At 57.3% G+C, this 13,557-nt stretch overlaps 1 protein-coding gene across 2 annotated transcripts; it reads right to left on the bottom strand.

Annotated features, from left to right (window-relative positions):
- Positions 1 to 414: 414 nt before the first annotated feature.
- Positions 415 to 12,812, bottom strand: JRK (Jrk helix-turn-helix protein). Of its 2 annotated transcripts, XR_004054398.1 has the most exons (3): positions 12,750 to 12,812; positions 3,905 to 9,416; positions 415 to 1,873 (listed from the first exon to the last, which is right to left on the bottom strand). XR_004054398.1 is itself a non-coding variant. In XM_030921374.1 (2 exons), the coding sequence occupies exon 2, from the start codon at positions 8,963 to 8,965 to the stop codon at positions 7,259 to 7,261; it is 1,707 nt and encodes a 568-aa protein (XP_030777234.1). In that variant the 5' UTR covers positions 8,966 to 9,416; positions 12,750 to 12,812; the 3' UTR covers positions 415 to 7,258. The 2 variants fall into 2 exon arrangements, 1 of the variants encoding a protein (XP_030777234.1); XM_030921374.1 differs by having other exon boundaries at positions 415 to 9,416.
- Between the last annotated feature and the right edge of the window lie 745 nt (positions 12,813 to 13,557).

The raw sequence follows: 13,557 nt of genomic DNA, 5'->3' as shown, positions 1-13,557 counted from the left end.
TCCTCTGGTAAAGTCACTGCCACATCCACGAAGCCCACAGAACTGCCTGGACCTGAAGCAGGCTGGAACCTCTGCTCTCTCCTTACAGTGATGGGGGGAGATCAGACATAATTGCTGGAGAAGGCATGAAGGCACAAGGCCTGGGCCGACTTGCACTGCTAGATGAATCCTATACTCACTCACCCATCCTCTACAACCATGCTACCCAAACCTTTTATAACTAGTTGTACTCATATGACTGGGACCTGGCTCAAGGGACATGAGCAGAAGTGGTGTGCTTTCTGGAGGCAGACACAGTGGAGGGGACTGGAGCAGATGTCCTGTAACATCTTCAACCCTGTGGATCCCTTCATGAAACACACATGGCATATCTTGGTCTGTTTGCAAGGTTATAAAGTGACACCCGAGGCTGAGTAATTTATAAAGAAAAGAGGTTTATTTGGCTCACAGTTCTGTAGGCTGTACAAGCAGCATGGTGCCAGCATTTGCTTCTGGTGGGGAATTCAGGGAGCTTCCACTCATGATGGAAGGCAAAGGGAAGCAGCACCACATAGCAAGAGGAGGAAGAAGGGAGGGAGGTGCCAGGCTCTCTTTAACAAACAGTTCTCATAGAAACTAATCAAGTGAGAACTCATTTGTTACCACAAAGATGGCACCAGGCTATTAACGAAGGATCCATCCCGATAACAGGAACATCTCCCATCAGGCCCCACCTTCAACACTGGGGATCGAATTTCCATATACGATTAGAAAGGGACAAACATCCAGACTGCATCATGGCAGACGGAGCCTGGCTCTGCCAGACAGTTGAGCTGTCTCATCAGCCCCGATTTCCCTTCTCAACTAGTATGTGTGCAAGAACTAAACTGCTATCTTGTGTACGCAACTCCAGGGTCCCTCTGTTATTGGCACTGGGCAGGGCAGGGTGGGAATCCCCCAGGCCCTGGCCATGAGGTGCTCTGTATTTATCACACTGTCCGGGTCATGGTGGGCAGTGTGGGTCTGCCTCCCCTTCTAGACCAGGTGAACCTTCCTGATAGGTGCATGTTTTACTCATCCGAAGTCCCCCAGGGGCCTGGCCCATGACTGGAACTGAGGAGTTGAGGGCAATGGCAGAACTGCCTGGACCTGAAGCAGGCTGGAACCTCTGTTCTCTCCTTACTGCCTGTCTCAGTTTGGATTGCTGTAACAAAATACCACAGGCTAGGTGGTTTAAACAACAGAAATTAATTTCTCACAGATCTGGGGACTGAAAGTCCAATATCAAAGGCACTGGCAGTCTGGTGTCTGCTGAAGACTCTTTCTGATTTGCAGATGGCAGTTTTCTATTTTATTTCTTTTTTTCTAGCGATAAGAATGCCTAAGCTGGTCTCAAACTCCTGGACTCAAAGCAATCCTAATGCCTTGGCCTTCCAGTGCTGGGATTACAGGCATCAGCCACTGTACCCAGCTTGAAAGACGGCAATTTTCTCGTATGATCACACAGCAGAAAGAGACCTCGCTCTAGTTCCTTCCTTTCAAGGACTCAATCTCATCGGGGAGCCCCACCCTCATGACCTCACCTAAGCCTAGTCACCTCCCAAAGGCCCCACCTCCTAATATCACCCTACTGGGGGTCAGGGTTTCAACACATAAACTTTGGGGGGAACACAAACATGCAGTCCTTAATACCATCATTACAGAGATGGAGGCCACACACCTACCAACACTCATACCCTCAAGGGCACTGGTGGGGATGGAGGGGTCTTACCCAGCACTGCCATGAGGCAGAAGTTCTCCAACATTATGTCTCTGTAGAGGCCTCCGGGCAGCACTTAGGAATTGCCAGCTCCTCTGGTGAGGTCACTACCACATCCTCAAGGCCCACAGTCTCCTGAAACAACAGAACTTTGCTGCTTCGTGGAGGAGCGTCGGTATGTCCACACCATAGGGGTGTGGTCACTTCCCTCCGCCAGGGAGAATGGGGAGGGAGAACAGGATTCCTAGTGTATTTATTCTCTTCAGAACTGACAGCCCATCAAGGTACAATGAAATAGAAAAAGGCTGGCCAGGTGCCAAGTCCTGGCTCAAGCATGGCAGCTCCTTCCATTGAGCCTCATGGCCACCCCAGAGGACAGGCCTTCCTTTTACACACATCAGAAATAGGGAACCCAAGACCTCGAGAGGGGAAATGGGCCCAGGGACATGCCTTGGCTTGGGGTGGCTTAGGACCAGCACAAGACACCTGACCCCAGAGCAGACCATGCTCTGACACTGGGTAACACATTCCCTGCTCTGGACCTCAGTTCCTTTGGCTGCTAAGGAGGCCCAACAATCCTGGCCTGTGTGGGACGGGACTGCCTGCAGACATACAGGGCCTTTGAGCACCTCGTATCTCGCTTCCCAGCCAGCCTGGGTGTGGAGATGGCCATGCTGACAGGTTCCCTGAGAGAGGGCCCAGCCATGGCCAGTGGGCCTCCCAGGATTGGCCCCTGGGTGCAGGGCCTGAGCAGGGAGGCCATCATGCTGCCCTTGAGACCAGGACCCAGCAGGGGCCATGTCCAGATTCAGAGGCTCAGGACCACCACGGAACTGAAATGAGGTTCAAGGCCTCACACAAGAGTGGCCCCTAAAAAGGCTGGTAAAGGAGTGTTTTCACCTCTGTTTACAGTTGAGGGCACTGCTCAAGGTCATGCAGCTGGTGAATGGCAGGGAGTGAGCAGTGAACATGAGGCTGGTCACCAGGAGCAGGTAGCCGTGGGTCTCCCTCTGCCCTCAGCAACTTCACACCTGCCCCTCCCTGGGCCCCAGTCTCATATCTAAACAGGAGTGACCCCACCTCATTTCATGTTATCATCACTGCCCTGCAAGGGAAACAACAGATGTGTAAGGTCTGAGGGTCCATGTTTTGAAGCAGACACCAGAGCCAAGTCCACACGGGCAAAGGAGCCGGCATGCAGGGCCAGGAGCTGGGGCTCACCTGGGAGGCTGGTGGCTGCAGCTCCTGGCCCTGCAGACAGCCAGGCCTGGGGTCTACAGGAGCTGGACAGGGAAGAGGACAAACAAGGCCTCACAGGTCCATTCTCCCCCGCCTCCCAGCAGGCAGCTGAGCCCAACGCAGTGCCTGAGAGCTCAGCCCTTGTCAAGGGGAGTCCTCGAACCCAGAGGGGGCAGCGGAACTGCAGAAGCCCTGCCCAGGCCCTGTCTCCCAGCCCACCACCCACCCCTCACGGCTGCCACACCCACCAGCCCGCGACTGTCCACATCCTGACCCCTACCTCATGACCTCCCCAACCCTGATCTCCACACCTGACCCCAAAGCACATTTTATTATTATTTTTATTACAGATAAGGCTTCTCACTCTTTCACCCAGGCTGGAGTGCAGAGGCCATAACTCACTGCAGCCTTGAACTCCTGGGCTTGGGGATCCTCCTGCCTCAGCCTCCTGAGTAGCTGGGGTGACAGGCAAACACCACTACACCTGGCTCATTTTCTTTTATTTTCTGTAGAGATGGGGTCTCCCTCTGTTGCCCAGGCTGGTTTCAGACTCCTGAACTAATGTGATCCTCCTGCCTTGGCGTTCCAGAGCGCTGGGATTTCAGGCAGAAGCCCCCACCCCTGGCCCCCCATAAGCACATGTATGTGGGGTGAGGTGAGGTCCCTGAGGTGCAGTGTGGATGGGTCTTGATTCGTCCCAAGTTTCACTGCCTTGTGCCACAGCCTCCCAAGAAAGGATGCAGCCTACACCTTCTGCAAATCCCTGCCTCAAACCCTGTCCCTCCAGAAGCACATCCAGCCACTCGGACCCTGAACCTCCTCCAAATGGACTTTAACTGGGGACAACTGATGACAGTCCTTCCAACCCCAGGGAGCTGAGGAAGCCATGAGCAGGGGCTGGGACTTCCTTTCTTCCAGTCAACCTACCACTAGCAATCACTCATTCGGCCCGCTGGATAAGAACAGTGGCCTATGGTGTCAGGGGCGGCCCAAGTGGTCTCCATCGCATGCGCAACCATGGCTGAGCACGAATGAAGCATATGAAGTCACACACAGACGGGCCCAGGGCAAGGTCCGCTCTAGATCCTCCTATGCAGGAGACAGACAATCTTCAGGACAGCGTGCCGGGGGTGCCCACAGAGATCCAGGCTGGCACAGGCAGGACAGGTGTTCTGTAAACCAATCCAAGGTAGAAGGGGCTGAAAGACCACCTACCCACCCCAAGCCCTGAATTCACCATGCCACCCTGAAAGTATGGCCTCTCCTGGGCACCCTGAGGGATGGGAGCTCCCAGAGTGGAGGCTGCCTGTCCCAACTGAGGACAAAGGAGCGCCCTCAGGCCTGAGCCCTCAGGGGCACCACCAGAGAAGAATGCGGTGGTACAAAGAGGTTCGTTCTACTAGCAGGCTGGAAGCAGCCACGGAGGTCCCAAACCAGACGTCGCAGCACCCACTGCTCCACTAGCCACTGGAGAACTGAGGCCATGACCTGTAGGGGCACTGTGAGAAGACAGGGAGTGGCTCCAGCCTGGTGTGCTCACAGATAAAAGGGAGAGGCATTTAAACGGGACCAGAGACTTTCACGCTCTGCTCTGGCAAGCTCCAGGGCTTCCCAGGGGCCTCAGCAGCACCAGAAACGGAGTGAGGAGACACAGCCTCACAGGGCTGCGGTGTCTGGTGCAGCGGGGCTCCACCTGAGAGGGCTTGGGGAAAAAGATTCCGAGGCTAAAACATTCAACCACTTGAGCTTCTGAGACTGGTCAGGAAGTGAAAACAAAGTGTTCGGAGGAAACAGCAGTCTCCACAAAGTGTTCTGGGGGACAGGATGGAGGCAGGAAGTATGCAGCAGGCAGCTGGGCCCAGCAGCACAGAGATGAGTAAGCTCTGGGCTCCCTAAAAACCTCACTCCAGGGAGACCTGCAGCAGCAGCAAGCCCAGGTGAGGAGGGGCTGCAGGAGGAGCAGGGCCCAAGTCCCCTGGGTGGCACAAGGGATTCCAGCCACAGGGGCTGTGCTTAGAGTCAGGCTCCAAGCCTTGTTGCAGTTAGTCTGGAAGAGGGACACCCTGAGGACACAGCCACTCACTGGGGACAAACGTCTACCCATGAGCTCAGCACAGTCAGCACAGAAGCAGGTCAAGAGCGGGAAGAGCTCAGGTCCTGAAGAGCTACAGTCTGACAGGGACAAGCCATCTCCAGAAGATTCAGGAGAGCCAGCCAGGAGCTCGGCAGGCCTGCCCTGTGCCCTCCTCAGCTCCACCCACCCAGGATGTCCTGCTGTTTCAGAGCCCTCGGGACAGGTTCTAACCTCCTGCGTTGCCTCAAGCAGCTGCAATCCAGCAATCTTGGTTATGAGGCTCTGCTAGGAGTGACACGTGAGCCCAGAAATGGCACAAAGTACACGGATGTGCAGAAGTTCCCCAGACACAGGAAGCAAACAGTGGGGTGACACCACGAAGGCAACGGGACCCAAATGGGAACAACTGGGACTGTCGTTCAGCACCGAGGTCTTTAGAAACTGTTTGGCTTTTATAACCTTCACACATGCATTCAAAGCAAGAAACACACACTTCCAGGACACGGGTAGGGCTCTGTCAGCAATGACTTTTGCCCCGGGATCTGCAGGGATGTGAAAATACAAGAAACCACAGCGAGCCAAATCCTCTCCCTCATGAGAACAAAGGTTTCAGTGGAATCAACAGCAGACGCTGGAATGCAAACTACGTGCTGACTCAGCCAAATGACATAAATTTAAGAGGGGAAAAGAATTCAAGAGCAAAGCACTGAAAATAACATAGCAAGAAAAACCCATTTAGGCTGAGTGCTGGGGCTCACGTCTATAATCCCAGCAGTGTGGGAGGCTGAGGAGGGAGGATCACTTGAGGCCAAGAGTTCAAGACTAGCCTCGGCAACACAGTGAGACCCTGTCTCTGCAAAAAAATAAAAAGGTAGGCATCACGGTGCACGTCTCTAGTCTCAGGTACTCAGGAGGCTGGGGTGGGAGGATCACTCAAGCCAGGGAGGTCGAGGCTGAAGTGACCTGTGATCACACCACTTCACTCCAGCCTGGTCAACACAGTGAGACCCTGCCTCAAGAACAAAAAAAAAGAATAATGCACCTATTTCATGCTCACTCAAAGATGAGGCTAATCACTGTGGACACAGGGCATTTTGGAATCTCAGCTGCAGGAAGCGAGTGCTGCCCATGAAATGGAGATGCTGCAAAGCAGCTACAGAAATGGAGAAAATCACCACATCCTCTTACAACCACGTCTGTGAACACTGACCAGGACAGACAACTCCTCCCCAAAGGTATTACTAACGTGCTAACAGCCGGGGATAAGAGCACAAATATTGCTGGAAATCTAAGCAACCTGTTTTACTGTTTCCAGTGACTTATGTGCAAACCTAAGACTAATCTTTGAACGCCTGATCAAGACGTATTCATGTAAAGGCCGTAAGTATGAAATTCTGGGCAACATGGCACATTGCACTCTGAGCCAAAATGCCAAAATACCACGCAGGGTCTGTGTCCTCTATCTGGGTGATGAGCAGGGCCTGGTCAGCCACTCCTACTTTCTTCACGGAAAGAAACTCTACCAAGTCAACTCTCCGTAGGACCCCCCACATCCTGGGGCCAGAGCCCATGGGATAGGATCTGCGGGTAACAGAGGATGGTTCCAGAGTCATTCTGCTGAACGAGGCCACGACTGAAGTGAGACGTGCGGCCTCTTCAGCCGAGAGCAGGCCAAGAACTGAGTCCCAGCTCTCGGCCATCGGCCCTCAGGCACCGTGCCCGGGGTCCACCCAACAAGGGGATAGCCGCCAGCCCAGCAGATAGAGCCTTCTGAGACGAAGCTTGTCCGGGGCGGTGGGCATGGCCTCCTGTCGGTCTGGAGGACAACTTCTTTCCACATGGACAGACAGACATCTCCACCCTCTGATACTGCAATCATCAGCCAGCAAACATGAGGCCAGATCAGCCCAGCCTGGCCCCCATTCCAGCCACAGTGAGACTCTGGCTTGTTCTAGGCTAGGGTGGACCCTTCCAAAGCATTTCCTCACTTTCGGATGACATGGCAAGTGATAAAACCTGTATTGACAGGAACCTCGGGCAGACTGTCCTGAGCACCCGAGCCACAACCGTGGGCGACCCGCTCCTGGAAGGGCTCTTGAGTGTCTGCACATGCCCTCCTGCCTCAGGTGGGGTTGGGGCATAGGACCATGCCACTCCAGGGTGCGTGGAGAAACAGGGCCGGTGGCCAGGGCAGGGCAGAGAAGCCATCAGTTGTCACCTGCTGTGGATGAGCAGGGCAAGGGAGAGTGAGCCGTGGCCCCGCAGCCACCAGGGCCCTCCTGGAGGGCTTCAACCTTGACCACAGCCCCGAGAGCGCCACACCGCCTCCTCACCTGCTGCTGGCCCCGGAATACGGCACGCAGCGCTCGCAGCTGCCCCACTTCCTGGGCACTGAAGCACGGCTGCCGCTCCGCAAAGCGCAGGACTGCGTCGAAGGCCACGGCTGCCTGTTCCCAGGCAGCCTCCTCACCCTCACCAGGATCTCCTCCACCGTCTTGGTCAGCTTTCGGAGTCTTTTCTGAACCCCACACCACCTCTCCCGGCAACGTGGCAGCAGGGGGTTGTCCCCCTTCTGCCTCCCTTCCTGCTACACCCCAGCTGGTGGCCTGGCGCTGGCGAAGTTGGCCTGGGCAGGAGGAGCCTTCCTTCACAAGCTCCAGGATGTGCGCAAAGGATTTGTTGTGGGGCTTCGCTTGGAAGTGCTCTGCCTCCACCTCCTCCTCAGAGGAGGAGCCTTCAGCAAACACAACGGATGGCCACAGCTTCCTCCAGGCCCGCCTGAAGACGCCACTGGGAATTGCGTTCCAGGCACAGGCCATGCTGAAGATGGCATCATTCATATTGTAGCGGGCGTGGGGGCCCTGCAGGGGGGCCGGAGGGTTAATGAAGTTCCTCATGAAGTCTCTCCGAATGCCCTGCTCCATGGGCTGCACCAGGGAGGCCACGCTGGCAGGCAGGAAGATGGTGAAAACATTGCTGGACACCAGCTCGGCCTCCTGCGGGTGAGCCCGGGCGCTGTCCAGCAAGAGAACGGCCTTGCTGTCTTCGGGCAAACCTATGGCTCTGAAGTGCTCTCTCACTGAGGGCACAAAGATATGATGGAACCAATCAGAAAGAATCCCCTTGCCCACCCAGGCGCTCCCCTGGGCCTTGTAGGCGACAGGCAGGTGCTGGATGCCTTTGAAAGCCCTGGGGCCGCTGCACTTCCCGATGGCCAAGGGCTTGAGCCTGTGGGAGCCCGCGGCATTGGCACACATCAGCACGGTCAGCCGGTCCTTGCTCTGCTTGAGGCCAGGCACGGCCCCGCCTTCTGGAGTGGGATTGGGCAGGCACCGCCAGAAAAGGCCGGTCTCATCAGCGTTGTAAACCTGCTCGGGGGACAGCCCGTGCTCGGCAGCCAAGCTCCTGAAAAACCCACAGAACTGCTCCGCGGCCTGGTGGTCGGCTGCCTGCTTTTCACTGGATGCATCTAGCTTTTTAATGCCGTGTCTGGCCTTAAAGCGCCAAAGCCACCCTCCAGAGAACACACAGGGCTCAGTGAGCTGCATCTGCTCGTAGAAGTCCTTGGCCTTCTCGATGAGCATGGGGCCTGACACGGGGACGCCCTCGGAGCGCTTCCCCAGGAACCACTCGTACAGGACGCGGTCCAGGTGCTCCAGCTTGGGCGTGTGCAGCGTGCGCCGCTGCTCCAGTGCCTTGTTGGAGTCCGAGCTGGCGAAGAACCGAAGCAGCTGTGCCTTGTGAGCCCTGATGTCGTAGAGAGTGGACATGCCCACGTTGTACTCCTGCATCAGTGCCTTCCGGCTCTCGCCCTTCTCCAGGCGCGTGCAGATGTCAATCTTCTCCTTCAGCGTCAGCACCACCCTTTTCCGCTTCTCCCCTCCGCTCTTCCCGGCAGCCGGCTTGGAGGCCATGGGGAGGGGTGGCTGGTCCTAGCACTTGCAGGACACACACCTGGCCTGGGCTGCTGCCACTACTCCCCCTCCTCCTGCTCCCCTTCCAGAGCTCCGTCTCTCCCTCTCCACTCTGCCTGCCTGATCCTGAACAGAGGCCCCAGTCCGTCTCGGGTTCCCCACTCCACACGCTGCACCTCCTGCCTCAGGTGTCCCTGGTCTTCCAGGCCCCACACCCCCAAGCCTTGGTTCCTGGCAGTGCAGTCAGCTGCCAGTTCTCTCTGTGGAGGAGGTGACCCTGTCAGACTCCCCTCTGCTGCTCCACACGACTGGAACCCCGGCCTCAGTGGATACTGTGGTAGCAGCTCCCCTCAAACTGACCAGGTTTGGGGTGGTTGAGGTTTTACCGCATAAGCTGCAGGGTGCCTCTCCAGGGTCCACAATGGTATCTCCAGGCACAGCACTTCAGGGGCTGGAAAGCAGAGGGAAGAGAGAGGAAAGTGATGGGGCACGCCCGGGACACACCTGGCATCCTCATGACTCTATATCCTCACCGGGATGCTCCAGCTGAAACGCGAGTGCTGTTGAGAGGAGCCACGCAAGCGCTAGCACGCAGTGTGGGAAGAGGGCGGCCCCGGGAGCGGCCCAGCCCTGCCCAGCTCCTGGGTGTGCTGCTCAGGTGGACTCTGCCCCACTCCCACCAGGCAAACTGAAGCCATTCGCTAGGGCTAGAAATAAGACGTGGCTCTCACAGGGGTAGCCCAGCCTTTCCTGGGGAAGCGCTCAGGCAGAAGCCATCAGAGGAAGCCAGGAAGTCCGGCGCTGGGCAGACCTGAGAACAAACCTCCCAGCCGCCCGGACCCGGACTAAGCTTCTTGCTGTAACTGCTCGCTGGGCTGCCTGAGCTGGCCATCTTTTCAAATCCCTTATTCCTCCCTGAGGAGCAGAGGCAGGGGTGGAGGGATGCAGGGAGGAGGAATTCCTCATTACCCTCCCCACCGAAGATCTTACAAACCCCATCTGCAGCAGGTCTCTAAACTCCTCTAACACAGAGCCCCAAAGTGCCTCTAGAAAACGGGGCATTGGAAGTTTCTCTATAAGAGCAGGCCTCAAGATCCTCCAAGGGCTAGGAGGTGCTGCCAGTTTCTCAATCACCCTCTGACCTCCCTGACCACACACACTCAGATGCGTCTACCGGGAGCCTCAGCAGACAGACAGCTGTGACCACTCCAGGCCTCTTTCAGGGGGCTCTCCTCAAGCTCAGCTCAGGGTACCCTGCCCCACAGGGTACCCTGCCCCAGGCAGCCACACTGGGCCGCCAGTCTTTGAAACCCCAGGCTCTAGTGCTGACTGTCCACCTGACTCCACAACCACGGCAGGGCCGCAGAGCCTGCCAGACACGGACACACACACACAGCCACCCACCCTCACTCACACATACACGCTCAGAGGACACAGGAACAAGCTAGTCCAGAGCAGGAACTTCTTCAGCATTTGCTAATTTGGGAGGCTCTATGAACAAATGACTAATTCACACCAGAAGCAAATGCCAGGACACCTGATGGCCCCCTGGGAGCAAGGGTTCTTCCTGGGCCAGTTGTGTACCCTATGGAAAGCTTTGCTTTGAAGTTTCATATGCACCTTTGACCAATATGAAGAAAAACGACAGTCACAGCTCGAATCAAACACATCTTTCTGTTGGAGTTTTGCAGGATCTTCTCACCCTTCTACATAAAGAGGACATGGGTCATTCTCATCCCTTCTAGGTGGACAATTCTATCCTCTCCTAACAAATCTGCGAAACACCCCACACCCCTCCCTACACCTGAGCCCACTGGCAGGGCACAGAGGGCGCACCCCTGTGAGGCCAGGGCAGCCTATGGAATCAGGGCCTGCAATGCACTTCACCCAGTAAGCCACTGGTGAGGGCTGAGAAGCTATCTGCCCCAACACTGGGCAGCTGAGCTGGCCGGCTCAGTGTGGCGTGCGTGCCATGGGCAGGCCTGGGGTCTCCCTCCCCTCCCTCCTCCGCAGGCCAGCAGTACTTGAGGATGGACTCCTGGAGTTCCTCCCTCCCTCCCACGCCCTTGCCATTGCTGCTTCTGCCAACTCCATGCAGAGCGTGTGGTGGAGTGCAGAAACGCGGCCCTCTGAGGCCAGAGCTCAAGAGAAATGAGGAGTGCAATCAAACGCAGCAAAAGCTCCAAAGACAAATCCTAGGCTTGTTGGCCGCCACCTCTGGATGAGTCCTGTCCTCTTCCGGAGTCAGTTTCCTGGTCTGCAAAACGTGGGCTGGTCCCTTAAGGATCCTGCATTGTTCGCTGAGGGTGACGGTGTGACGTGTGTGTGGTCTGGCACAGCACAGTGAGCTACATGCATCTCACCGTGGGGAACAGGAAGGCAAGGCCACAATCCACCCTCGAGATTTTTAATATGAATCCGCTGCAGAAAAACTGGGGGAGACACGGAATCCCACAGCAGCTTGTGAGAACTGGGGCCTGGGACGCCGGGAAAAGCTTCCTGGAGGAGACTCAGCACCAGACACGGGCTCTTTGTGGACACGTCTCCATGCCTGAAGTGCAGGTGCGGCAGGATGACACAAAGTGGCTGAATTTGTTTCATAAGGAATCTCTGAATTTTAATTTTAAAGGAAGTTTTTGGTCTTGCAAGTGGGATAGCCGTGTGTTCCAGCACTTTGTGTCATCCTGCCACACCTGCAGGTCACGTATGGAGACGTGTCCACAAGGGGCCCGTGTCTGGTGCTGAGTCTCCTCCAGGAAGCTTTTCCCGGAATCGCAGGCCCGAGTCAGTCCCTCACAAGCTACTGCGGGATTCCGTGTCTCCCCGAAATGAGGGTGGTTTCTTGCCTTGCGACTGGAGAGGAAGCACAGAACCCGGAGGTCACGTGAACACGGGATGAAACATGGAATTCTCCTGTGCCCAAGGCACAGACAAGAAACGGGAGGACGAAGGGGTCAGCGCTGGGGCCGACGCCGTCCTGTGTGAGGGGAAGAAGACCTGAGAAACGCGGGGGGAAAGCCGGAAACAGCCTTGGCACGGGCATTGTGTGTGCGCGCGCGCGCGTTGGGGATGGGGGTATGGAGGATATGGAGAAATACTCAAAAAACAAGTCGCATTCTGGGGCCGCGGGAAGAGGTGAACTGGGGGTCAGAAGGGGAGTATGGGGCAGAGAAAGATGGGACAGAAAGCCTGGGGTCGTGCGCCCCGCAGAGCGCGCCCGGGAGCCGGCGCCGAGTTCCGCTAGGAGCGCTCCACGCTGGGGGATCCTGGCGCAGAAGACAGCGCTCAGCTACCGGCGAGGCTCGCTTAAAAAGCACCTCTACCCCAGGGTCCCCGTTTGCGGGCAGAAATTCAGTCTGGGGCAAGAGCAAAAACGAAAATGGAAAAAAAAGAAAAAAAAAGTCTCGGTCTGGTTTTTTAAAGGCAAGCGGATCTCGTGACCAAGCCTCTCTGAAAGTGGAAGCGCAGGAAGAGTCCGGGCTGGGGCGTCAAGGCCAGGCCCGGCGGCGAGGGGTGGGTTCGGCTCGGGGGCCCCGCGCTCAGGCCGCGGGGGTCGCGCGGGAAGCACAGGGCTTCGGGTTCCGAGCTCGGCTCCCGGGAGGGGGCGCTGCCGCCCGCGGCTGGGTCCGGCCCCGAGGCCTCGCGACCAGCCCCGCCCCGCGCGCCCGCCTGCACAGAGTGCGGCTCCCGCCCGCGCCGCCCGCGCCCAGCAGTGACCGGAGTCTGCCCGAGCCCACCCGGCCCGGCCTGGCCGCCCAGCGCCTCAGGCCAGCACCCTACTCACCCTGCTCAGCCTGAGCAGCCACCGCCGGCCGGAAGTGCCGGCCACTCAGTTCTCCTCCAGTCCGCGCCTCGTCGCCTTCCCCCAGCTACTTCCGGTACGCTCTAGACAGGCTGGAGGACTCGGCGCTCGGTAGTGTCTGGGAGCCAGACTCCGGCTTTCCCAGAGCTGGGTGGCAGCGGAGGGCCTGGGAGGGCAGGAGGCCTGGAGGGGAGGGGAGGAGTGGGAGTCCCAGGGTGGGGGGAGGCGTGGGAGGGGAGAAGCGCGGACAGGGAGGGGAGAGGGGAAACGGGGCGAGGGTGGGCCGTGCGACCTGGGCCCGGGCTCCGAGCTGCTCTCTCCATCTGTAGAATGGGCGCAGGGTGTCACGTTCCTTTCATGACGAGCGACCCCTGCGCTGAAGGCGTTGGGGCTCCTGCAGTTCTGGGCAGCCACAGGCGCCCAGGGTTTCGTGCCGCCCAGCCCAGGACAGCCTTCCCGGTGCAGTTTCTGATGCGGGGAGAGCAGTACTGCCTTCCAGTCACCAGGACCAGTGCTCAGCCCGCCTGCTTGACCCCCTTACTTAGCTGGGGCCCATCCATACCCAATTTAGATGATTCAGATGATGGAATTAGAAACTTTTGAACTGGGTGCAACTTCAGTGAATGTGGACCTGAGTTGATGCTGTGATGAGTCAAGGCTGCGGAGAGCCTTGAGATAGGTGCGTGGGTTTTGCCCATGAGACCTATGCAAATCTTTGGAAACTGGAGGGTGGACTGTGGTGGGCAGAATAATGGCCCTCCAAGGATGTCCACATTCTAACCTCCAGCTC

Source organism: Rhinopithecus roxellana, chromosome 17 (genome assembly GCF_007565055.1).
Source record: "Rhinopithecus roxellana isolate Shanxi Qingling chromosome 17, ASM756505v1, whole genome shotgun sequence".
NCBI lineage: Eukaryota > Metazoa > Chordata > Mammalia > Primates > Cercopithecidae > Rhinopithecus > Rhinopithecus roxellana.
Note: the sequence above shows the minus strand (reverse complement) of the source record. Positions and strands in the feature narration are given on the sequence as shown.